Source organism: Leguminivora glycinivorella, chromosome 18, assembly GCF_023078275.1.
Source record: "Leguminivora glycinivorella isolate SPB_JAAS2020 chromosome 18, LegGlyc_1.1, whole genome shotgun sequence".
Lineage (NCBI taxonomy): Eukaryota > Metazoa > Arthropoda > Insecta > Lepidoptera > Tortricidae > Leguminivora > Leguminivora glycinivorella.
This window is the reverse complement of record NC_062988.1, coordinates 1883880-1903110: the sequence shown is the minus strand read 5'-3', so window position 1 is coordinate 1903110 and position 19231 is coordinate 1883880. Positions and strand designations below refer to the sequence as shown.

Here is a 19231-nt window from a genome sequence, read left to right as displayed (position 1 = left end):
AATATGATATGATACATTAAGAGGTTTGAGGTGGTTCTACTGAACTGGAGTTTAATTTGTGGCGTTGGTTTTCTTGCCTTGTGCTACGTCCAGATCTCGACATGAACTTAAGCCTAGTGCCCACTAAGCTCGCCGAGTCGAATCTCATTAATTCGCCTTCTGCATTTCTTATGAAACTACGTCCATTAGCGACGCGTCGAATCGGATTCATCGTTCATTGTAAATGTATGCAGGGCTCGATTCGACGTGCCTCGACTCCACCTAAGTGTCCTCAAGACTTTATTCAGCCTTTGTGACAGAGATTTAATACCTAAAGGGTACCATGAGTGGTTTCAACCACTTAATACTGCAGTTGGTGAAGTGGTACACAGTTGTGACATCTGAAGTCTACTCGTACCGTAAGTATGCTAGTAAGTAAAGTAAAGTAAAGTTTATTCATTGTTAACTGTGTACATAAGATGGTATGATATACAGGAAATACAGTATCAACAGTGCCCATTTCGAGCGTACAATATTCTTAAAAACTACTGACTATATTAGCTTACTGGCTAACTTATAATTATTACCCGGTATATTTCAGAAAAAACTCATTTAGGTTGTAGAACATCGTATGAAAAACGAAGCTTTATTTAAGACAAACAATGGGTTATAATTATGTATAAAGAAGAGAAATATGCAAACATTTATTTCTACAGGAAAAACCAACTAAGTAGGTATTCGACTGTTTCATTAAATCGTATTTGATCGTCAACTAAATACATTCTGAATATATATACGACAAAGTAGTAAACAAAAAAATATAGGGTTTAAAATGCCATACACATAACGTAAATTTCTTCATGTTTTCATATAAAACGTGCCTTCAAACTTTCAAACCGCATTATCTCAAAATCGCCTATTTACACATAGTCGGTATTTGCAGTAATAGACCGTTATCCTTTCCTTCGTCACATCACATGCAAAACCAATTATAGTCCCTATACAACTTTTTGGTAGAATGAAATTGCTGATGTTTATAAACAAACATCTTCTGGAAAAACATCTTAAAGACATTTGGTGTATTTAGCCTGGCTTAAAATAAAGAATTTTGTTGATAGTTTTATTTGCAAAAATCAAATATGTACACATTAAACTTTTTTGTAGAACATAAGATGGCTACTTTAACAAAATGTTTAAATGCAAAAAAACACTATACACCATTAAAAGGTTCTACTTGGCGGATAAAGCATAAAAGTTTATATTAAATATTCATATTACATTCTGGCAGTTTATAATGCAACAAATTGACCATTAAGTAACTTTATGCGGAAGCTATCTTTTGAATGCAGCGTCGTATCAATACATGGGTTTTAACATATTGTAGCCCTTGAAAACCTTATTCTATAGGTGCTAAAAACTCGATTTCGTCAAAAAGTCACTTAGTCGGTATTTGCATTAATGGGACGATATTGTAATAATTCATCTTTTTTTATTTACCCTAAATTTTCAAATACTAATATGCTTAGTATAAATACTATCATACGTTACAATAATTAACGTAAGCTACTTATTAGCAATTACAATTCTATTTTCTTTGTTCTTCTTTAATTTGATTTATAATTAAGTACATTCTTAATAAAAGAGCCTACTGATTGTCATTTTGGCCGGACGGCAAAGGCTGTTCTGTTGACTGCGCACCTCCCATAACAGTTGTCTATGGGGCCGTGCATCTCACTTCGATCGTAAGTAGCTTAAAACTAAGGCCCACTTGCACCAAGCACTTAACTCAGGGTTAGTGGGCTGTCATTTGTCAAATTCCATATAAAATGGTGAGTTAACCCGAGGATTAATCCTCCATTTTTGTTGGTGCTAGTGGCCCTAGGTGATATACCACAGATCTGTCAATAATTTTTTTTTTTTTTATTTTTTTTTTTATTTATTTTACTTAAACACCACAAATTACATAATATTTTTTTAAAAAGTATCGCTAAACCAGCAAGGTTTGTCTCGATACTCCATTCCGCAAGGTAAAAAATAAAAAACTAAATAAGTGCACTACAGATAAATACTTACATCCTAAATAACATACTTAATACTGAGCGCGTCACGTTATCAGTATCACACCGGCCGGCCGAGCAAAACAAGAACCGGTCAGCCGTAGGTACGTGATACAGGCTGCTCCATTTATTACAAATGAACTATTTTTTATCAGTTACAATTATTTAATTGGTTAAGCATTTCTTTTTTAAGTATATTTGCTATATTAGTTGGTGTTAACTTATCTCTACACTGTTTAGGTAACTTATTAATTAAATCTGGTATAATATAATCTGACGTTCTCCTGCCATAAAAATTATTAAATTGTGGTTTCCGAAGCATTTGGTTTGTTACTTGCCGTGTATTTATTGGATGGGAGATTAAATGTTTAATTTCATTTCTGAAGTATTGATCCTTTAACATGTGATATTTAAATTTAGTGTGAATCGGAAGGACCTTACAAAATTTAAATAGGTCACTATCACATACAACCTCTTCTTTTATTTTATGAGGTACTATTATCTTTAAGAGCCTGACTTGTAGCCTATATATTTTGTCTAGGTATGATTTAAAAGTGCGACCATAACTACTTAATCCATAAGAAATGACGCTATCCACAAGTGCATTATAAACATCGAGTCTAATATGATATGGGATCCTATTTCGTAGAATATATATTTTTGCCATTATTGCTCGTAACCTAGTACACACTGAGTCAATTTGGTCTCTCCAGTTGAAGCGGTTGTCAATTATAACACCTAAATATTTGTGTTTACTAACTTGTTCCAGCGGCATACACTTGCAATTTTGATCAATATTCGGTAGCATGTGTAGACACTGGTGGTCGTGCCCTATGATCCTGACTTCTCTTACCGATCTTGATTGACTTGAGTGTATATGAAGCAGTTTGGTTTTATCTGCATTTAGGACTAGCCCTGCATCGTGGGACCACTTACAGACGTTATCAAAATCAAATTGCAGTTTCTTCTCCGCCACAGTTACATTTTTATCGGCGGCAATGAGACAGGTATCATCCGCGAACTGGTAAACGGAACATTTTTTGACACAGTTATTCATACTATCAACATAAGCTAAGTAGTGGAGTGGGCCGAGCACGGAGCCTTGTGCTGTGCCCTCTGTCACCAATACTTCATTGCTAAGAGCGTTCCCTATCCTAACATGATACATTCTGTTTCGCAAGTAATTCCGACACCAATTTAACAGTTGCCCACGGACACCAGTATCTTCCAGTCTATGTATTAGTGTATCATGTCGTAAAGTGTCGAATGCCTTACTATAATCAATAAAAATTATTAAGACATGACATTTATTGTTTAAGTGTTGATTTATCTCATCAGTAAACTTTGAAAGTAACAATGAGGTGCTTTTTTTGGGCTGAAACCCAAATTGATTAGCGGAGAGAATACAATGCTTGCTATAAAAGTTATGTATTTCGTTACTTATGTACTTTTCTGCAATTTTGTCTAAAATGGGAAGCATTGTAATAGGTCTGTAATTACTACAGTTTGTTGCACTGCCACTTTTATATATTGGCCGTACTAGTCCTACCTTGAGGCTGTCAGGAAATAGACCACACGCTAAACTGCTATTAATGAGATGGGCTATAGCAGACGAGATTCTGTCTGCTATGAGTTTTAGATCTATAACCCGAATTTGATCTATTCCTGGCGCTTTGTTACTATTAGTTTTCATGATTATTTTATAAACATCTTTAGACGTTGCCCTTTTGAGTAACATCGATCTATCTGTTGGCATTCTGTAGGTATTAGGATCTAATAACGGAACATTGCAATTTGGTATTATATTATGTACAGTTTCCTTAAAATTACTAGCAAACATGTCTGCAATAAGCTTATCCGAAGTCATAGACGAGAACGCTCTGCTTATGGTGTCCTGTATGGAGGCAGAAATTTTCCCTGATAATTCATTCAATGTTTGCCAAAGTTTTCTCATATCTCCTTTAGCTATATTGATTTTTCGCTTATAAAACATATTTCTTTCCGTTTCTACTAACTTATTAGTTTTATTTCTTTGTTTAGTATATGCAAGTCGGTTGACCATATTTTTTGTATCCTTGAGCCAATTTAAATACAGTTTATCGCGTTTTTTACACTCTAATTGTACCTTGCCAAAAACCCAAGTTTGTTTATTACGTTTTGATTCACTTATTTTACATGTATATTTAGATTTTTCATAACTGCTACATAAATTGTCCTGGATGAACTTATAAATAGACGATGGGGATTCTAACTCTTCGTGCGAAGCCCAATTAATATCTTTGAGTTCTTGTTGTAACTTTTTGTGATTTATTTTTGTGCCGTATTTTGGAGCAACCTGTACGCGAGCGCATAGAAGTGCGGCAACGGTCATGTTGTGATCAGCCAGTTTCGTGCCGAGCGCACCGCAGTACACATCTTGCAAGCGGGATCGGACGAATATGTGATCGATACAAGATTTAGTTATCTCATCTTTCCGTGTTTCTACCCTTGTGTAACTTTGAATTCCGCTTACAAGACCGTGACTGCTCATCATGTTTAAGTATGATTCTGTTACAGTATCGCTAGAAGTGAGGTTTATATTCATATCACCCAAAACAAGTAAATCATTTGTTTGTGAGAAGTACAAAGTACGTTCGAGCTCTTTTATAAACAAGTGCTTATTACAATTAGGAGGCCTGTAGACTGCACATAAAGCTATATTGTGTTTTGACGGGGTTACCAGATTACCCAAGAGGCATTCAAAGCTATAGGTATTACATTTCGTCTGCATAAATGTATGTTTCTTGTGTACATAAACAATAATGCCACCGCCTTTTTTATTTTTTCTTAGTTGCGCGTACATATTGTAATTAGTGAGATTAAACAGATTACTTATACTAGTAGAAATGTTAGCTTCCGTAACGATTATTATATCAACACTTTGTTTACATGAGTAGACGATTTGTTGTAGATTACCAAAGTATTTAAGCAATGATTTTAAGTTAATGTGTATGCTAAGTAGGAATCTAGATTTTATATTTGGCAGTTGTTTTAGGAAATGATTTAAATCAATACAGTTTAACAACTCTGTTACATTTTCACACAAATCAGCCATCTAAAAAAAGAATATAAAATTGAAATTGTTCGTTAATATACTAGACAGAACAGTGTACTTATTGAAGTAGTTCCTCGATGTCTTTTTCATTACGAATCCAGTAGATTTTATCTTTATCACCCTTTCTAGCGAAGACTTTACCGTGTTTGCACCAGACGTACTTGTATTTTTGTGTATCCCTCAGCTTACACTTGGCTTGGAAAAGTAAGTACTTAGTTCGGCCAGTGAGAGCCTCCCGCAGCGTTATTTTGGCAGCTGCCTCTGGCCCGGTCAGGTCCGGTAATAGAGTGGAAGCTAAGAGATCTGTGCTGCGTGCAGCTGAAATCCATCGCAGCTTGGATTCGGAGTCACTTAGTTGCACCAAGATCGCACCCGACTTGCCGTCCCGGGAGGGTAGTCGACGAGCTGAGCGGATACTATACATGTTATTCGAATCTAGTAATTGTAGCGACATTCCTACCTTTTGGGCTATTTTCACAGTATCCTCATTCACTTTCACGGGGACATCTATAATTTCAATACATTCAACCATGGCAGCTTGTTCGATGGCATCGACACGTTGCTCAAGCGCGGCAACTCTAGTTTCTAGGTGGGTATTTTGATTTTTGAGGGCAGTATTTTGCCGTTCGAGCAGTTTTATCTTCTCTTTTGCCGCTCGGGCAGACTCTTCGAACTCATCTACCTTATCACTTGCGTGTCTAGCTGAGGTTGTTACCTCGTCGAGTTCACGCATCACAATTTTCTGCACCTCCTTGCTGATGTTGTCCACGAGCTTCTTTAAGTTAAGAGAAGGTGCAACGGATCGAGCAACTTCTGCAATGTCGTCTTCATCCTCGTCTTCTACAGCCGACAGGAACGACGTTCGTCTTGTTGAGGACATATGACAGTTTCGACACACCCATTCTAGCGTTTCAGCAGCATGGAGTGCCGTTCGCTGCTTGTTGGTAAGCCCACTGCACTCCGTCTTCTCGTGAACAATCATTTCACACCTACTACATGTTATCGCTGGAGCTTTCTTGGTCACCGACTTTTGACAAACTGTACACTTAATCATTACGAGATATGTAACCACACTCAGTAAGTACAAGGTAATATGCGTGCTAACGGGTCACGGGATGCGAGCGGAATGTGAAAAAAATAAAAATATTTATATCAAATAGCGGCTAGTAGTTTTGGCGATCAAAGTGTTAAATAATGATATCCATATCGGCGTAGCTTCCGAGTATCGTCCCTGGGTATCCCCGGCTGGGCTGGTACTGGGATATGCCCAAACACCGCCAGGTGGCCGTTCCGTGTGCTCCTCGCTTTAACTGTGATTTCACCGTTGGGCACGTGTTCTAGTTTCAGTGCCTGCAAAAAGTGCAAAATAAATATAAAGTACAGCAGGGCAAATCCCGACTGGGGGGCTATTCTATCTGATCTATTTTTCCATTATTACACTATTAAGTTGAATTCCACATGTATCGACTAAACACGCGTGCCATATATAACCGTTGGACACTCTATTTAATAATGCAAACATTGTAAAATATGGAAAAAAATGCATCAACTGCAATTGCGCCCCAGTCAACATTTGCACCGCTGTACCTTACCTACAGTACCTCTACGTTACCCGATCTTATACCAGACGCATCTACGCTCGCGTGCGTCGGCCAATTGTAGAAAATGCGCGGTGCCGGGGCTTATACAGTTGGCCCGACGCTATCGAGACGTAGATGCGGGGGGGGGGGGGCTTATGTGGGTATGTAGCGAAACTGCATTGGTATCTACCTCTCTTTGAAAATAAACAATCAGTCATAGCTCGATTTTGTCGTTTGATTGATATGTTTCATTGTTCCCTATAATTTACATGGCGCAGCCGGTAGGATGGAAAGATGAAAAATAATGAAATGAAATGATTTATTATCATGATGATGATGGAGGGAAACGATACCAAAGATGGCGCCGTCAATTATATGATATCGGTCCTACATCCGATATCGGATCGGATAATGTGAAATCGCTCTAATGTTTACATCAGTACCATAACAAACGGCATTGAAGTGGCTCAAAGCATAAGATAAATATAATATAAATAAATAGAACATAAGGCAATATACAGTATGAAGGTTAAGTATAATACCTTGAGGTTATCTATCCATGTCACGTAGTTTCCAATACTATTGCCCTTTTCGTCAAATACCCGCAGTTCCACATCTTTTCCTGACGCAGAGACTAGCACATAATCGTTGGATTCGCGTTTATTGAACTGAAAAATAATCAAATATTTACATGAGTAAATAATCAAACATTAAAATAAGTACATGAGGTTTTTCCAGCGGAGTGAATACGAGTAATACCTGTGGGAGTAGTGCCACCCCCTCCCTGGAGCCTAGGTTGGCCATAAAAAATGATCACGAGAGCCTCCCCCCCCCCGGTGGCCTGTGTGCGTAGTGGAATGCACAAACACTCACGATAATATCTCTTTCATAGTTATATATCTCTATCGCTCTTGCGTATTGGCGCGACAGAGCCAGGCAGATTTCTGCGGCGTTTGGCTACGGAGCCTGGTCTGGGCACACACATTGACTACGTGACACTCCCCCCTTTGAGTACCAAGCTGGATACGCCCTTGCCTCTGAACACAGGTTTTTAGCCGGGACCACACAAAGCGAGGTACGTCACGAGGCAAAGTGCTCACGCGGTAAATGATCAATGAAAACTTGCCTCAGCCGAGGCAGGTTGCTTGGTCAAGCAAAACGCACTCACTGCCTCGGCCGAAGCACGTCTACACATCACGTTTGCTTCGCTAGGATATTGCCTTGCGACGTGCCCGCTCTGTGTGGACATGGCTATTCTCTACACTACGTCAGTGGGAAACAAGCCTACGGCCAACCTGACCTTTAGCACAACTTACCTTGTCGCGCGCGAGTCCATACATCAAGCGCGACTTCAAGTATGGACTCGCGGGCGACAAGACAAGTTGTGCTAGAGGGTCTGATGGTAATCAGCCATGCATGGACGGCATATTTCATGATACACTTACTTTTATCTCTATTCTTTGTGATTCAGGTAGTAGTGTAGATTTGATAACATTCTTGGCGACTTTTACGCTCTCCCTTATGTATTGGAAAGTCTGAAAACAAAGTTTATAAAAGAGTAAGTATCACAAAAAAAATAGTTATTTGTTATACAAGGGGGCAAAGTTGTATTTTAACGACGAGTGTGGAATTGAAAGTGAAAGGATTCTATAGTTGAACCACGAGCGAAGCGAGTGGTTCAAGAATAGAATCCTGAACTTGCGAGTTTTTTAACACACGAGAAGTAAAATACATTTGCACCCGAGTGTAACACAAAACTTTTCCCCTCACTACAGCGAGGAAACTACAACGCAAAAAAATGCGTTTATCACTGCTTCCAGTAGTTCCACAGGTGGTAAATCATCTTTATTACTAGATTCACCTACTTTTGTCAATTTTAAAGCAGTTAATTTGACTTTATTCAAGGTCAAATTACTTTAACCACTAGTGGATAAAATGCGTTTTTACCCGCTGGTATTAAAGGACAAAACACGTGTTTCCGAGCTAGTGAGGGGAAAACACTTTTTTCGTTAGCTTTAACCTTGTTCATTACTAAGGCACTGGTCCCACCAAATGCGAGTAAGGGCCCATTTAGACGGTACGAGAACTCGCATACGAGTTTGTTTACATTGCGGTATTTGATGGCTGTGCAAAATTGTATGTACCCTCAACAGCCCGCAATGTAACTAAAATCGCATGCGAGTTCGCACGCCGTCTAAATCGGGTCTAAGTTATGAGCAGGGCCCGTAACTTTCATACCGATGACATAAATTTGACGTCACGCTGCATATAGGATGATTCAAGAGTTTTATTTAATAATTAATCATTATTTATAAATCATTTTAATCATGACTTCAAAACTAGAGGTAATCTATTCATATGTGAAATAATTAGTACCTACTTGATACTTGAAAAGTAAATTAAATTATTTGTTTATTTTTTATACATAAATTTTATTAAACAGTTTTGTTACCATATTTCAATAAATTATAAAAACAAAACAAATTGTTTCCTTTTCGTTTCACGTATCGAGTAAGTATTAATTATTGCACGTATGAATAGCTTACTTTTGAAGTCATTTGTAATCGATTAAATTGATTAATGAATAACGATTAATTATTACAATAGAACTATTTGAATCATCCTATATGTAGCGTGACGTCAAAATTGATGTCATCGGCATGAAAGTTACGGGCCCTGGTGATGAGCCATCGGAAATAGAAGGAAACAGAAGATAGTCGCTTCCATGTAAATAAAAGAGAGAGCGAGCGATTTATAATTCATCGCTCGGCGAGTCGCTCGCGCTATCATCGCGTCTCTTTTATTTACACGGGGGCGACTATTTTTTGTTCGTTTCTCTCACCTATAGCCCATCGCTTTTGGTGGGGTCGCACTGTAAGGGTTCCTTTTACGCAACATAGCCCTAATAATTGATTAAGTATAAAAATACCTTGTCCAGTTTATTGCTGTTGGTCCGAATAACTTCCCCACCGCACTCCACTGTTATATCATTATAAATGTCATCCATAATATCCATATGTCGGTTACTGGCTTGTCCGTTCTCAGTTACGATGAAAAATATCTGAAAATCCATACTAAGTATTATAAATGGGAAAGTGTGTGTCTGTTTCTTGGTCCGTCTTCACGTTGAAACGGAGAGAAGAATTGACGTGATTTTTTAAGTGGAGATAGTTGAAGGGATGGAGAGTGACATTGACATAGGCTACTTTTTGTCTCTTTCTAACCCCCACTTCCCTAAAACGGGGGTAAAATTTGTATGGATCATTCTGCAATTTTCGATTTTAACGCGAGCGAAGCCGCGGGCAAAACCTAGATGGTTATAAAATGTACTTTTTCTCAAACATGCAATGAAATATTGTCTTTACGTTCCTTAAAATGGGCTGGGAAGTATCGCTTTTTGGGCGCAACAACTCGAGAGGACTATAAAGAGATTTCATATTATTTTTTAGGCCTAGGCCTGCAAAGTAACTTTTTTTTATAAAATATTGTCCTTTAGAGCATTTTTTTTATTTCATTGTATGTTTGAGAAAAGCACTATACCTACATGCCTCGGCGTGAAAACGGATTCCCGGCCTCGTATCCCTATCCGGCCTCGCTCGCACGCTCGCTCGGCCGTATATACCCACTTGGCCGGAAATCCTCATTTTCCCGGCCTCTGATGTAATGTACTATTTTGTGGCGAATACGTTAGTTACTTTACCATAAGAAAATTTATTATATCGTCTGCAAGCGATACTGATATCTCGACTGGGGTGCAAATTTCCATATTTGTCCATTTTTCCATGATTTACAATATTTGCATTATTAAATAGATTGTCCACCGGTTATATATGGTAGGCGTGTTCAGTGGATACTCAAAATCATAGTGTAACAATGGAAAAAATGGATCAGTTACAATTGTCCTCCAGTCGAGATTTGTCCCGCTGTACCTTACATATTTTTAAATTAAAGGAAAAATCCAAAATTCCCATCTCCATCAGGACTCTAACTTTAGTCTTGCGGTTCAGCTTTTTGTTTAGGGACAGTTCGGCTGCCCTACGCAGAAATCAAGTATCTCAAATTTTTCCAAAAAATGGTTTTTTACGTCATTCGATTCATTTTTTCAAAATACATCGTTCAGTATTTTTTTGAAATTTTTATAATGTATATTTTTCAAAATATAGAACTTTAAAAAATTCAAGTATCTTTTTTAACGGGGTATTCTACGCTAAAGTCAAGTATCTACCCTATTTCTATCTTGAAATCGAGTATCTTGCGAAAGATACTTGCAATTCATATTAGATGGCTAAGTTACTTGACTTCAGAGTTGAAATATTGATATCGATTGCGAAGTTACTTGACTTCAGCGTAGAAATACTGATATTTATTGATAAGTTACTTGACTTCAGCGTAGAACTATTGATATTGATTGCGAAGTTACTTGACTCCGGCGTCTATCATTTTGTTATGATGTCAAAAGCTTGTAATTACTTATACATGTATTAATTTGGGTTTCAGGTAGAAATTGTCTTAGTATTAAAAACAACCAGATGTAAACAGTAAAAGCACGAGGAACTTGTCTTATTTACCTCTAATATGTAACTTCTTTTATACAAAATACGAAAATACATAAAACGAACATACTTACATAATTATTGCATGTTGGTTAGTTGATCAATAGGCTACTAGCCTCGTAGTTAAATCAGCTTTTTTTTAAGAACTGTCAAAACGAATTTAAAAGACTTGCTAATATGGAATTTATTTATGAAATTGAATTGAGTGACGTTGTAACATGTCAGAAACTTGCTTCCATGTTTCATCATATGCAAGCATAATAATTATATTTTTTGTTTAGTTGATTAAATTCCTGTTTCGGTCTCACGATAATTAAAATTTTGTTTGTCTCAAGTAGATCGTATTTTAGAAATACGAGATGGAGAGCTTGGAGATTTATAGTGAACCAAAATATTTAGATGCTTATTTGTAGCCCAATTTGAGTCTTGTTTCAAAGTCATAAAGGTTTTGCAGTAGGGATTTTAATAAATGCTGCCTGGTCAAATTCAAATCAACAAGAAGATGTGTCAAATTTCAAACTGTACAATTAAATGATACTAGCCAATAAAAACAAATTTAAGCCATATTGAACCATATTACAAAGAGCGTTGATTGAGACAATTTTTAAAGCATGTGCAAATGGAAAAAAGTCTAGTGAGCCAATCCTGTGTCCAAACATGTGGAAAAAAACTTAGTTCGGCCACGCCCTATGAGTAGATCAAATTGGACCTTATTCTGATCAGGAAATAAAACATATTTTATTTAAATATTGTATGAAATTATGAATTTCAGCGTTGGTTAAGAAATACCAATCAGGAGTGAGGAAGTGGGAGCTAGTGGGGATTTCAGAGTCTTGGAAGGGATGTTTGAAATGGGATGCAAGGCATTGCATAGGATTGATTCATTGGCATTCGGGGATGAGAGAGCCTTCCGCTCGACCGTCAGACTGGTTCTATTTAGGTTTATTTGGGTAAATCTAGATTACCTATATTATGTCCTAGCCTTGATTTTGCTAGTATTTCATGATACTGGTATAGTTTGGGTTGGAGGATAATATAGAGTTTTGTGTTAAAAAGCGTATATTTCAGTGTTTAATTGGTGTAAATTTAAGTGTCTTAATTGTTATTGTTTTGGAGCTCGATCACTGCTAGTATTATAAAGTGTACTAGTAGAGTTTAGAGTTGTAGAACAATAGTGTTGCTAAAGTTTTAAAGTTTGGTTAGATTTGTGAGTGATTCTTATTAGTTAAAGAGTTAATTGTGTTTTAATGTGTGAAATGTTTTAGCTTGGATTGCTTTAGTGGTATTTTACGCTAGAATAATCTTTGTTGAAGGATTTCATATATTACTTAGTTCTGTTAGTTAATTAATAACTTTTGTAATTAATTATTGGGGTAGATTATTTTAGTAGGATGAACTGGTCTGATATTTTGCAGTTCTTTGGAGGGATAGGGCAGGTAACCTAACGGTGTTCAACTATAGCCCTAGTCAACCAAGGGACATTTCTTGGGTTATTTTAGTAGAGTCCAAGTGAGCTCTTGGCAGTTTCCTGCGTTTATTAAGACAGGATTTTGCTCCTGGAATCTGGACGATTTGAGTTGTTATCTAAACTTCTTAAATTTGCCAGGTTCTTGTCCAACTTTCCTATTTAACATTACCCGTCTGGCTGACTTCTTGCTGTCCCAATCCCTAGTGTGAGAACCAGCCCACGTGAAGAAATAGGATGTCAGGTCAAAGGGTTATTCTTCGCCCGTCTTAGTTAGCTTTAGCTAGAGATTTTCCATTGCACTTTCGGAAAATCACGCGAGTAAATTAAATGTGCGATCCGGATCGCTAGTTTGCTAATATGTCGGTAGAGTAGATGGTTAGTTTAGCTGTTAGGGCTAGGATTTTGTTTGGTATAGGAAATATTAGAATTAAAATTGTTTTCTCCTTTCAAGTCTTTATTCATTTTCTAGAAAGTTCAATTATACATTAACACGGGATTTGGTTACTTAATATGTTAGACTTTAACTGTGTGAGTGAATTTATAAATAAATAAATAAATAAATGTTGTACATTTGTACATAGATTGTATGAGTCCTACGGTAGGCTCAGGAAGGCTTACATTTAATGATATTCAATTATTGATTTGGGATTAGTAGGGCTTATAGGAATTTATATTAACTATGTTTATTTATGACAAATGACAAACTCGACATATACATTTATGACCTTATATATATTTTTGGTCCCTTGTATACCTACTGGTAGTAAATAAATATATTGTGGGAATAATAAAATTAAATAGCTCACAATATAATGTAAGATTGTAAATTCATTTTGTTTTAAAATAAAAATGATTATTTTTAATTAGCTTGTCCCTCAGCAGTTTGTCTGTCTATTCTGTTATCTATGAACCTGTGATTTTTACATAATGGCTTTCAAATATAAAGTCATATTATTCCAAATACCTATCATAAATGATTTGTCTAGACTGGATCGAGGCAGAAAGTTGCAAGATCGTGGTTTATTTTGGTCCGAAAGGTGATACAAAATGACTACATTAACAGTTTGGATAATATTATTTTGATAAATACCTACAAAAAACAATGATGTACAAAATTACAGAATTCTGGAGAATTGGAGTGGTCAGATACACTGCTCTACTACCAGCATTTGATATTTTAAATTGTCCCTTTGAAAATCCTCTCTATGGTGATGAAAGTGTCACAACATAATGGCTCGGGCAAATGAAAGTCGTCCTGTCATTATGAAAAGATGTCCCTTCAGGACCACAAAATAGTTCCTTCAGAACTGGGGCAGGGGTCTGACCCGTAACTGGATGATGGCCATGGACTGTCGCGGAGGCGGAGCGACATCTATAACCCCAAAAATAAAATATTTTAAAATATATTATATTTACTATTGACTTTCTTTATTATAATATGGTGACATTTTAGATTATTTACTGACAAACATTAGTTATTTTAATTTTGACATAAGGTAACGGCGGCTATCAACGCGGGTATCGAAATCGACGTCCATTACCGCCGCATTTGCAAATACGCATTTTATAGGCAAACCGACCAATTTCTTAAAAAAAGTTACTCACACAAAGGAAGCCTGTTTAGTTGACTAACGCACATATAGGCGATAGAGAGTGTGAATGAAAGAAGACGCTCGCTATTTGACAGTTTTTGCCACGGGGCCGAGAGAAGAGGTTGTGTCATACTGACGTGTGACGCTAAACCTAAGTGAACTCCAATCTCATTTAGTAGTTTACGTAATAATTATGGCAAACAGGTGAAAGTTATGCATTTCAAATTATTGTTTATAGTTTTCTACATGACTTCTGAGTACTTTTTACGTATTGTTTAGCCTGGAAATGTGTTTAAAGTGGAAATTAAAAGACAGCGGTGAAAGGCGCCATTTCGTGAGTAGATTCTATTACTGTGGTATACCACGGTAATAGTTAAAGTAGTGATATTAGTTCTTTTTGCTTTATTTTAAGTATATGTGATCAGTTATATAATGTCTTACAGTTGTTTCAATCTTGATCTATTCACGCTATCAAAGAACTATTTACGCGGTATGAAAATTATTCAACAAAACCTTAATTTTTAGCAAAAACTTCATGACTGATTTCGTAGTTTCTATGAAAACCGTTAATTTGTCAATTTTTTAAACATTGACATAAAGTCTGATGCTTACTTACCAGTTATGTAAGCTTGGTTTAAATATAAGGTTGCAATATTTTATTTTGATTTGTAATGAAAATACATCTGTATGACTTTGTTTTTATGGGTCGGAATTAGATTTTATAATACTCCAATTTATGCCTATTACCGATGGTACGATCAGATAACCCTCGGTAATAGAATATATAAGAATCTATTACCGATCCATGCAATATTTGTTTGGGTCGGTAATGGGTTCCTATAGAAGTATCTATTACCGAGCGACATATTAGTCTTGTATCAAAATATGACATTTAGTGTACCGTAAGTACAGATTTCTTAGGTGAAACTGAGTCTTCTGTGGGTATTCATAAAGGAGGATAGTATAGGTATATGTATTTGTCATAATTTGTATATTCAACCGTCGGTATTAAGCTCCGAATTTTGAGATGGGTTTCTATTTACCGATGGCAGAAAAACACTGTCATTCATACCCTCGGTAATGAAATCTCAATCCGCGTTAATAGAACTGCAACCTGTTCATTACCACGGTAATAGAAAATTTAGGTATGTTGGCTTCAATAATCATTTTATGACATATAATAAACTAAAATGATCCTAAAACTCTTCAAAACTAATAGTTCAATAAATACTCTTCCATAAAAAAAATATTTGTGGTCGTTAATGAGCTTTGATACCCTTAATTTTTTGGTATCTTTTGAAATCTGCTTAAGTACCACGTTAATAGGCGCCATTACCTTAATTATGCTCATTTGTTTATTTGTTTTATTTAACTAAAACATTCTGATTATATTTGATTAAACCCCATCTTTTAATTACAATTTATTATTCACTCTGATTTATGCTGTGGACTTAATCTATTTATTTTGGCTATTGACTTATTAGGATTATTAGGCATAATAGGACATTTCTGTTTCATAATATGCGAAAAGGACTGGTTACTATTTGCGGCTACAACATTGGGTTCTACATAGACACTAAACGATCACTAGGTCAAAATACTGATCCAATTCAAGATATTAACTTAATTGATTGATTTCGTTTCATGGTAATTAATTTTATTTAATAAATTTTAGAGTTTCAATTTTTGTATGTTTATATTGGTCAACTAAATAGGTGATTGTTGTTAGTTAGGTATTTATAGGGTCAGAATATTACAACGTCACGGTCAACTCCGTTACTTTATATATTTCTACCTGACTTATTAAATAGAAATTGGATTTAAAAATAACTGCTGTCCATGTTTTTCTCATAATTATCTGATGCTTTATTTCGTGCATGATATAAAATAATTTCTTTTAACTACAGTCAAGTTCCCTATTATTATAATTAAGGAAGACTATAACTTTCATTATTTTTTATGATTTAAAGAGTCTCCTACAACGTAAGTAATTGATTAAGTTTCATGAGTATTTTTGAACTCTTCGTGACAGAAAAACCTCTTAAACCTATAATCTTAAGACAACTTGCATTCAAACACAGCCAGAGCTTCTTTTCCGTGGATTACTCCAACATTGCATTTATATTAAAACCTAATTTACACAAGCATGACATACACTACATTAAAGGAATCTATCTAAAATGTATACATTGTATACATATACTAGCGGCCCGCCCCGGCTGCGCACGGGGCTATCATAAAAATGGTTATAGTAATTTATCCTTAAAAGATAGACATAATGCTATTACAGACTTTTTTGTAGGTCTATGAAAGATACACAATTTCGCAATACATTGTTTTGATATAGCTCAAACAGTTTGGGCAGCGTTTTCGATTAAAGCTCTCAGCCAGCAGAATTTTGTCCGACTTGATTAGCAAAAATTGACATATTTCAACTAATTCAAACAAGATCTCAACAAATTATACCTTTCTCAAGAATCATTCTATTTATTAGTGAAAACCCCATGAAAATCCGTTCTGTAGTTTTTGTTTTAGATACAGTTAAAAATAACAAGCCTACCAAAGCTAAAAGAAAACAGTTCAAGATACTTGCTTTCTTGTAGAAAAGCTTTAAAATTTTCTTATCGCATTCTACACAGAAAGCTGTTTTTGTATTTTAAAATGATTGTGCTAATCATTTTGAAAAAATAATTATAGTACACTATTAATGATATCTAGTATAATAAAGTTCGTCTGTTTAAAAGGCTATCAATTAATTAATAAGCACGTAATCAGGAAAAACAAAAAAAAAACGTTTTTTCGCTCTACTGTAAAATTTGGCAAAACTCAGATCTTGATTTCTGCTTAGGGCAGCCGAGTTACAGAATGGTAGTTTTGATGCTGCCTGTACCTAATTAATGCATTAATTATCTCACCTTACTTTTCTTCCCCCGACACAATGCTTTAACCTCCTCAACCCTGTCATAGTCTTTGGCCGAGGAATGCGTAAACACGTAGAGGTAAGAGCCACCCTGGCTTTCCTGGAGAGCTTTCACGATGCCGGACAGCGCCATCTCTGGGCCGACCTTGTCACTTTTGCCGTCGATTAGATCGAAAGCCTTCCTTACTAGTCGGACGTCTTGGGTCATGGTCCTAGTGATCTCTAAAAAGGTTTAAGTCATTTTCACGGTTATAAAAGAGCCCATTGACGATCAGTCTGCCGGACGGCTACCATACGTACTATTAGCTGCAAAAATGCATGGCGAATTTATCTATGAATTCATTCATAATTTATCCAAGCACTTTTGCAGCTGATAGTACCTACGGCTTGTCAGTCAAAAGTTAAAAGACATCAGTTAGCGCCAAAGAACTAAAAAGACAGTTTTGATAAAAGCTGCACTTTTTTTCTCATTCTCTCACCACTAATCCATAGTTGCGTTATTTTATCATACAATTAATATAGCTACTTAAATCGCCTACATCCTGTCTATAATATTTAGTCTAGATCAGCTCGATGGTACCATATTATCATTTAAGTCAAACATTCCAGCTTCATTTGAGACAGACAGACACTAAGCAAATTGCAAAAAAAATATCACCTTACTAAAACAAAATATGATAGATTGATAGCTAAAAACTCGTTTGTACGAAATCTGTAGTAGAGTAAACTCGTCTCATTCGGTGACACGCCTAATTTCGGTAAAACAACCAAAAATCGTCTTTCAGAATATTGCTTCAAAGCTTGTATCACCGAATTAGGCGTGTCACCGAATGAGGCGAGTTTACCCTAACCCTCGGTGTGCGAATCCGATTCGCACTAGGCCGATTCTTAGGGTTCCGTACTTCAAAAAGAAATAAGTACCGAAGCTTTCTAGGGTCACTTATGGTGTGCGTCTGTCTGTCTGTCCGTGTTCCGAACGTTTATCTCGGAACTCTCTCGGAAATGCGTGAAAGAATCCATTAAAGTTAAAACCAAACGAGTACTTACCTGGTTCATTAAATGTGATCACCAATATATCATCAATTAAAACTTCGTTTAAAATCATATTGACCATATCTTTCGCGTATGATTTCACTTTATACATGTCACCCACTGACACCACTGAATTGTCTATCACAAATGCTAAACTTGCTTTTTGCTCACACGATATTTGAATGCTTAAGAAACTTAACAAAAATAGTTTTAGCAACATGTTTTAAAACTATCTGTCTACTGAGAATGATTGACGAAGTTTTTTAGACTGACTTGAGATAACTACATTAGCCGGCCTCCGGCCTGCCGAATTGACGATACAGTCACAGTCTGGCTCTGTCGCGCCACTACTGAGCGATAGAGAGAGCTAGCTATGTACCTACGCTTACGAAGCATAAAGACTGCCCCAGTAACCCAACTGAATCGCTGACGTCTTAAACTTACAAGCGTCTTTGATAATAAATCTTATTTATACAACAGCAGACTCTACGTTGGTAGTAAACTTGATATAAGTTATTTTGAATAGTTGCTCAACTGATAAGGGAATCGCGGAACTGATAGGGTCCCATGGTCAAAACCACGAGACAGATTTTGCTTGACAATCGAATTATTAATCATAGGCTCATTTAGACGGCGAGCATATTGCATGCGATTTTATATTGCGGGCTGTTGAGATGACATACAATTCAGAACACACAGGTATTTTACAGGATACATTTCGGAGAGTGCGCTGAGGAACTGTACAACCTTGTTCCTCCGTCCCCATTTCACCATAGGACCACCAGACAATCGGCAATGCGGCATCGCTTCACGGTTAGTATTCCAAAAATACGCACTAAACGTTTCGCTTCAACATTTCTTTTGCGAACCGCCGAGTGGAATGCCCTGCCTGAGTCTGTGTTTCCACATGAGTACAATCCAGGTCTCTTCAAAGCAAGAGTAAATAGGTATGTCAT

At 36.4% G+C, this 19231-nt stretch overlaps 1 protein-coding gene across 1 annotated transcript; it reads right to left on the bottom strand.

Moving 5' to 3' along the window:
- Window positions 1-1451: 1451 nt before the first annotated feature.
- Window positions 1452-18565, bottom strand: LOC125235985 (hemicentin-2-like). Its single transcript, XM_048142657.1, has 7 exons — window positions 18291-18565; window positions 17239-17465; window positions 9640-9771; window positions 8156-8245; window positions 7253-7378; window positions 6268-6480; window positions 1452-1883 (listed from the first exon to the last, which is right to left on the bottom strand). Exons 1-6 carry the CDS (start codon window positions 18493-18495, stop codon window positions 6310-6312), a joined length of 951 nt encoding a protein of 316 aa, XP_047998614.1. The 5' UTR covers window positions 18496-18565; the 3' UTR covers window positions 1452-1883; window positions 6268-6309.
- Between the last annotated feature and the right edge of the window lie 666 nt (window positions 18566-19231).

Excerpts from the sequence above, each read along its gene's own strand:
- LOC125235985 (XM_048142657.1), bottom strand. The coding sequence starts at position 18,495 with ATGTTGCTAAAACTATTTTTGTTAAGTTTCTTAAGCATTCAAATATCG. Across the intron at positions 17,466-18,290 it reads GATCACATTTAATGAACCAG|AGATCACTAGGACCATGACC; the intron begins GTAAGTACTCGT and ends AAACCTTTTTAG. Across the intron at positions 8,246-9,639 it reads ACAGCAATAAACTGGACAAG|ACTTTCCAATACATAAGGGA; the intron begins GTATTTTTATAC and ends CTTTGTTTTCAG.